Raw genomic sequence first — 7,431 nt, 5'->3', positions numbered from 1 at the left:
ACCTTGAGCCGGTTGAGATTAAACCAGGGGTGAAATTCAGCAGATTTTGACAGGTTCTGGAGAACGGAAATTTTGAGTAGTTCGGAGAACCGGCAAATACTACCTCTGGCTGGCCCCAGTGGGGTGAGAATGGAGATATTGCAGTATCCTTCCCCTGCCACACCCACCAAGCCACACTCACCGAACCGGTAGTAAAGTAAATTGAATTTCACCACTGGATTGAACTCCACATTGTTGGCAGAGTTTGCCTGCAATACCTCATTCCTAACCAATGCATCACCAGAGCTCTTGCAAACAAAGAGACAAACAAAGGAATGGATTTTACTCTCCGAAAATTAGTTTCACTGGCAAAAAGAAGTGGTATATTTACACTCTTGGATTTAGTCAAGAAAATGCCAAACATTTTATATCAAAAGACCTGAACCTTCCCCTCCCACCAATGTTACTTTCCCTAACTTCTAATATTTAGCCCTTATTTTCCTAGCATCGATCAGTACCAGCTGCTATAAGAGATCTAGCTTCTGTTAAGTAGCCAGGACGTAGAAAAAAAAAACAGTCACAAGTAACTACAGTGCTCAACTTTGACACTGTGAGGCTTTTGTTCCTGTTAATGTTCAAAGAAACCAAGTCCAGGTCTTAAGATGGGTACCATTCAAGATGCTCACTGGAAGAAGCAATGAAGGAAATGACTAAAGAATGCCATTCCGATCAACCCTGGTCTTTTTACAGATGGCCCACTCCTTCCGTGACTCCATCCTCACATCACGAGGAAAGCAGCCAACAGATGTCTTCTCCTGCTCTGCAGCAATTATTCCCGTCTCTGCTCCATCGTTCAAACAACCTGATTTCGGTGTGCAAAAAAAAAAAAAAAAATCAAGGTAACCAAGGAACCAATCCATGCCTTCTCCTCTTCACACTTTGGATTGCCTCTCATCTGTCCATTCCTGTTTCGTATTTTGCAGAGCTTGAGTTCTTTGCTCGTCTACCTGAACGTAGTCCACGCGTTGTTCTTCAGAGAGGAAAGGTTTCTGCAGAATGAAGGCAATAAAACGTAAATACAAGGATCTAGGAAAATGCTAAGGTTACATCACTTATCCTCTTATCAGGCAGGAAAGCCTAGATTTACATATGAAGGTCTAATTAAATGGATTTATTATTACTCATGCCCATGTGTAGGGATCTTCTCAACTAATAGTTAGCACCTGCTTGGAATTAAATACAGGTCAAAGGAGTTTAATTTAGTTTAGTTTAGTTTAGCTAAGCTTAGCTTAGCTTAGTTTAGCTTACTTATATTGTCATTGCACATCGTACAATACAATGAAATGCCATCTTCAGTATACATGACATATAAAAAATAAAACAAAAACACTCATCCTTCACGTGCTATATAATTGAAATTCAAAACCCCTGCTATTGCATTAATATTGCACTATTCTATAGAATTCAATACAGTTACTGCTCTGGGATAGAAGCTGTTTTTCAGTCTATCTGTCCATGTTTTTATTATCCTGTACTGTCTGCCAGATGGTAATAGTTCAAAAAAAGAGGGGGTGCCCAGGATCAGGTGGATCTTTAAGGATGCTTTGAACTTTCTTAAGGCAGCGGGAGCTATAAAGGTCTTCCAAGGAGGGGAGAGGGAAACCAGTGATCCTCTGGGCAATGACCTTAACCATCTGGGAGCGCTGTCCTATCTGCCACTGTGCAATTGGCAAACCATGCATAGGTGCAGTAAGTTAAAATACTCTCTATGGTGCAGCGGTAGAAAGTCACCAGCAGTTTTTCAATTTAAGGGAGTTCGTTTGTGGCTACACAGGGATTCTAGGCTGATTCCTCTTTTAACTCCGCACCCCCTAAGTTCTGCCACTCATTCTCCTACATCTCTCCTCTTTCACATCCTTAGTGGCTTTCCCCTCCCAGTTTGAAGATGGGGAGGACAACAATTGAAAAGAGGAACAATCACATTTCAACTTGTCCCGATTTGTCACCTAATCCCTCAGTCCAGAACAAATCAAGGGAATCCGTGAAGTGGAGATTTGTGGAAAACATTTGGCTTTAGATGATAGAAAATGTAATCCCCCACATATGTGCTTTGATGGGTCAAGGTCAGAATGGATTTCAACTCTAGAGAATTTTATCTAAAATATGCTCCGTCTGGGTGCATAAACCAAATAGAAAGCTAGCCACTTCCTCCTGTGGAAATTACTATTAGGATGGGAGAAATTTATTCCTGCTTTCTATAATTTTTGCATTTTTTTAATGGACAATTATTTTTTTTATCATTTCCCAACCCATTTTGAATTATTTCTGCTTAGAAGTCTGCATTTACATTTTCACATCCAGTAGGCATACATAAGGTAAAGGTTCCCCTCGCACATATGTGCTAGTTGTTCCCGACTCTAGGGGGCGATGCTCATCTCGGTTTCAAAGCTGAAGAGCCAGCGCTGTCCGAAGACGTCTCCATGGTCATGTGGCCAGCATGACTAAACACGGAACGTTGTTACCGTCCCACCAAAGGTGGTTACTATTTTTCTACTTGCATTTTTTACGGGCTTTTGAACTGCTAGGTTGGCAGAAGCTGGGACAAGAAACGGGAGCTCACTCTGTTACACAGCACTAGGGATTCGAACTGCCAAACTGCTGACCTTTCTGATCGACAAGCTCAGCATCTTAGCCTCTGAGCCACCACGTACCTTAATGCATACATGCACACACCCAAAAATCATGCATATTTTGCAGGCAATCTGTCCCAGCATACATTCATGGATTTGGGAAGCAGTTCAACCCAACATGTATTTTCTTTATTTCACAAAATGCATTTAGGATAATTCTACTGCAACCTTCAGAGAGAATTGGGTTTTTAATTCTTGCACTGGTCGATGGTTATGAACCAGTTCAAGAATTAGAGGAGGACCAGACAAAAGTTTCCCTTGCTCACTCCTCATATCCTACCTACCTTCTGTACAGGAGATGGAGAAGCAGAATTAAAATCCAGTGCTAAGTAATCAAGGTTAAACTTCTTTGGCGAGTGGAAATCTCCGTTATATGGAGATGTTGCTTGCTGGTGCTCCTAATAACAACAATGACAACAACACCAAAAAATTAAATTCATTTAAAAGAAGCAAAGATCATACAATGGACTTTACAGCAATAAAGAATAGGTAAAGGTAAAGGTTCCCCTCTCACAAATGTGCTAGTTGTTCCCGACTCTAGGGGGAGGTGCTCCTCTCTGTTTCAAAGCATATGAGCCAGCGCTGTGTGAAGACGTCTCCATGGTCATGTGGCCAGCATGACTCAATGGCGAAGGCGCAAGAAACACTGTTCCCTTCCCACCAAAGGTGGTTCCTATTTTTCTACTTGCATTTTTTACATGCTTTTGAACTGCTGGATTGGGAGAAGCTGGGACAAGTAACGGGAGCTCACTCCGTTACGCGGCACTAGGGATTCGAACCACCAAACTGCCGACCTTTCTGACCGACAAGCTCAGCATCTTAGCCACTGAGCCACCGTGTCCAATATAAAGATTAATAAATACATCAATAGTATAGTGTCCTGTGCTTCATTTTATGGCTGTTCATTTTGTGCCGGAAGGGCCCTGATCTGAAGGCTGATGATGCTCTATGCAAACATTTTCTTAGTTTCCACGTTGAATTTGAAGGGATAGATCTGATCTTTAAAAAAAAAGAGTGGAGGATCTATTTTTGCCCTCCCCAAATGCCCGGGTGCATCTCTGCCTGATCTTTGTGATCATTTGGACCAGGGCCACCTACGCCTGTGTGCACAACAGAGGCCTGTGAAACAGGAAAAAGCTTCCCTTATCGCTGTGTCAATTAAGCCTTGTGTTTTTCCACGGAATTTCTTCAGTAGGGCAAAGGGGCAGCCTCACCACACATCTCCGCTTATTTTTTTTTTAAAAATGGCCCTCTCTGAGCGGTTCCGTTCGTGTCATTTGTCAAAAGGCGAGCAGAGAAGAGCTGTATGAAAATAATTACCATTTGAATGTAACTTCCTTCCTCTTCTCCGGAAACTGAAGCAGCAAAAAGCCTCGCTGAATTAATGCAGTCTCTTTCTGGCGAGATAAAGCTTGTTCGATTGCTAGAAAGGGGTGGGGGGAGAAGGGACATTACCGAAAAGTAAAAGAAAGAAAGACAAGAGGTCAGGGATGATTTTCGCCAGATGCCTTGAAATCCAGCCAAATCCTGACACTGTCCTGGCAGGGAACAAGCAATCCAGAGCCCAGGAATTTGCATGAGCTACAAAAAAAGGGAACCATCTCATCAAGATGATCTCTGTATATTATTTGTTCCCTGCTCTTGAATTTGACAATACGTAAAAATTGCCCAGCAGTATAGGAAACCATCATACAAGCATAGACTTGTCCACTAATGTCTAAGGGATAGTAGACATCTTGTCCACAGGCAGCATCTGCAGGGGACGCTTGTCTTCCCTTGTATGGCTAGTAAGATTTTTGGGATGGATATAATTTAATCACAAAGGAAGGTGGAATATACGGGCCCCAGGATAATGTTATAGGATCCAATCTGGGTCAGTCACTGGGATCAGAGGTTTCGGACTCGTGCTGGAGCCCATCTTCAGGGACCTTCTCTCCAGCAGAGTGAAGACGGGCTCCAACACAAGTTCAGATCAGATGAACAGAGTTGGAAGGGGTCTTGTAGGTCATCTAGTCCAACCCCCCCCACTCAAGCAGGAGACCCTACACCATTTCTGACAAATGGCAGTCCCGTCTTCTTATGCTCTTAAACCTTCATTTAGGTAAGGAAACCAAAACCTCATAAGAGTTCAGCCTTTTTAAAGGAATTTTTTAAAAAAATATCATTTGGGGGATTTAGGTACCCTTTAGATGCATTAACCGCGATGGTGGCTGAGAACTTTGGGAGTTGCAGTTCTACATACTGACAAGACAAGCTGCTAGGATATAAAAATAAGAGCAAACTTTGCTCCCTTCTAGTACTGATGAAGAGTCTGCAAGACAAGCACCAAGCTCAGACAAGGTCTCTACAGTTGTTGTCCTCTTTTTCCTTTTTTCCTTCCCTTTCTTTTCCTCCTCCTCTTCCACTCTGCAGACCCCACTTCCTTCTACCACTGATGTCACCACCTAGTTGGGTAATGAAATGTCTGCAAGAAAAGCACCACACTCAGAGAACACCAAGGACTCAACAGTGTTTCAGTCTGGGGTCATCTCCAACCAGATAACCCCCAGCAGGGTTTAGAATGTCCAAAATTGTCAGCCATGTCCATGTCCTATAACTGTCTGGTTTGGTTCTGCAACCCAACAAGAAAGACACAGACTTCAGAGGATAATTAGGACTGCAGAAAAAACAGTTACTGCCAACCTGCCTTCCATTGAGGACCTGCATACTTCATGAGTCAAAAAGAGGGCCGTGAAAATATTTACAGATTTTCACATCCTGGATATCAATTGTTTCAACTCCTACCCTCAAAATGACACTATAGGGCACTGCACACCAGAACAACTAGACACAGGCAGTTTTTTCCCTAATGCCATCACTCCGCTAAACAAATAATTCCCTCACCACTGTCAAACTATTCACTAAGGCTGCATTACTATTACTATTAGTCTTCTCTTCGTTCCTATCACCCATCTCCTCCCACTTATGACTGCAGAATTGTAACTTTGTTGCTTGTATCCTTACGATTTATATTGATATTGATTGTTTCCTGATTGCTTATTTGTACCCTATGACTATCATTAGGTTTTGTACCTTAGGATTCTTGATGAATGTATCTTGTCTTTTATGTACACTGAGAGCATCTGCACCAAAGACAAATTCCTTGTGTGTCCAATCACACTTGGCCAATAAAGAATTCTATTCTATTCTATTCTATTCTACTCTACTCTACGCTACCCTATCCTAGTCTTCTATTCTATTCTATCCTTTCCTATCCTATGCTATCCTAGTCTATTCTATTCTTACATCCTACCCTATCCTATCCTGTCCTAGTCTTTTCTTCTATTCCTATTCTATTCCTATTCCTATTCTATACTATATTCCTATTCTATTCTATATTCTATTCTTTAGCACTTGGCTCCTTCCCCTTCCCAATATATAATAGCCCTAGTACTGTTTTATCCATGGTGACAGGAGCTATTATCTTTTCTGCCTCTGTGGATGCTGTCTGGCCCAGCAGAAAAGCTGGAACTATAAGATAGTCGCATATCTGGCTTTCCAAGAAACTTCCCCACCCATCCAGTCTTCCAAGATGTCAGAATGAAAAAGAGCATCAGGATCTTTGTCCAAGATATCAGAGGTGTCACCCTAATTTTTATATTACTTTGGGAAGGAGAGGCTCAACTTTTAAAAAAGAAAATCACTTACAAAATAGCCTTTTAATTATCATGCGCTTCTCAGGCATAGAGAATTCAAGATATATATTGTTTTGAATTGCTGATGTTTGGAAGCCAATTTATTCCTGGAATGTTGGAATGTAGCAAACGCTTTCCTGTCTCTTATTTTTATGGCAGGGAGGAGTTCCCTAAAAGTGTAGGAATGTTTTTTTGGGAGATGCAATTCACCATACTTATAGCAAAAGAGTATAAAACACATTTCTCTTAGGAGTCCTAAACTTTAAACAGGGTGCTGTGATAACTCAAAACCTTTGGAATGAAAAATGTGGATGTATTTTGGAGGGCAGAAGGAGTTCATGGTTAAAACTGTAGTTCAAACATTTTACAGATTAATAGATTAACAGAGTTGGAAGGGATCTTGTAGGTCATCTAGTCCAATCCCATCCAAGCAGGAAACCCTACACCATTTCTGACAAATGGCAGTCCAGTCTCTTCTTGAAAGTCTCCAGGGATGAAGCTGCCACAACTTCTGAAGGCAACTTCTGTTCCATAGGTTGATTGTTCTCACTGTCAGAAAATGTCTCCTTATTTCTAGGTTGAATCTCTCCTTGGTCAGGTTCCATTCATTATTCCTTGTCTGGTCTTCAGGTGCTTTGGAAAACAGCTTGCCCCCCCTCCTCTCTGTGGCAGCCCCTCAAATATTGGAAGACTGCTATCATGTCGCCTCTGCTCCTTCTCTTCACTAGACTAGCCATGTCCAGTTCCTGTAACTGTTCTTCATATGTTTTAGCCCCCAGTCCCCTAATCCTCTTGGGGGCTCTTCTCTGCACTCTTTCTAAAGTCTCAACATCTTTTTATAGTGTAGTGACCAAAACTGGATGCAGTATTTAGGTGGGGTCTTACTAAGGCTTATAAAGTGGTATTAGTATCTCCCTTGATCTTGATTGTATCTCTCTGTTGATGCAACTTAGTTAACATGGGTGGAGTGAGATCAACCACTTTGCATCCAGATTTGGTCACCACAATATAAAAAACATGTTGAGACTCTAGAAAGAGTATAGAGAATAGCCAGAAGGATGATTAGGGGGCTGGCGGCTAAAACATAT

At 41.9% G+C, this 7,431-nt stretch overlaps 1 protein-coding gene across 2 annotated transcripts in view; it reads right to left on the bottom strand.

Annotated features, from left to right (window-relative positions):
• Positions 1-301: 301 nt before the first annotated feature.
• GAB3 (GRB2 associated binding protein 3) overlaps positions 302-7,431 on the bottom strand; it is a 99,622-nt gene continuing 92,492 nt past the window's right edge. For both annotated transcript variants that reach the window (XM_032228597.1, XM_032228598.1), the window contains exons 8-10: positions 3,990-4,092; positions 2,954-3,067; positions 302-1,028 (exon numbers count right to left, since the gene is read on the bottom strand). In XM_032228597.1, the coding sequence (XP_032084488.1) occupies positions 912-1,028; positions 2,954-3,067; positions 3,990-4,092 (334 nt within the window). In that variant the 3' untranslated portion in view covers positions 302-911. The remainder of the gene's footprint in view (positions 1,029-2,953; positions 3,068-3,989; positions 4,093-7,431) is intronic.

This window comes from Thamnophis elegans, chromosome 12, assembly GCF_009769535.1.
Source record: "Thamnophis elegans isolate rThaEle1 chromosome 12, rThaEle1.pri, whole genome shotgun sequence".
Classification (NCBI taxonomy): domain Eukaryota; kingdom Metazoa; phylum Chordata; class Lepidosauria; order Squamata; family Colubridae; genus Thamnophis; species Thamnophis elegans.
This window is presented reverse-complemented; position numbering and strand designations above follow the sequence as displayed.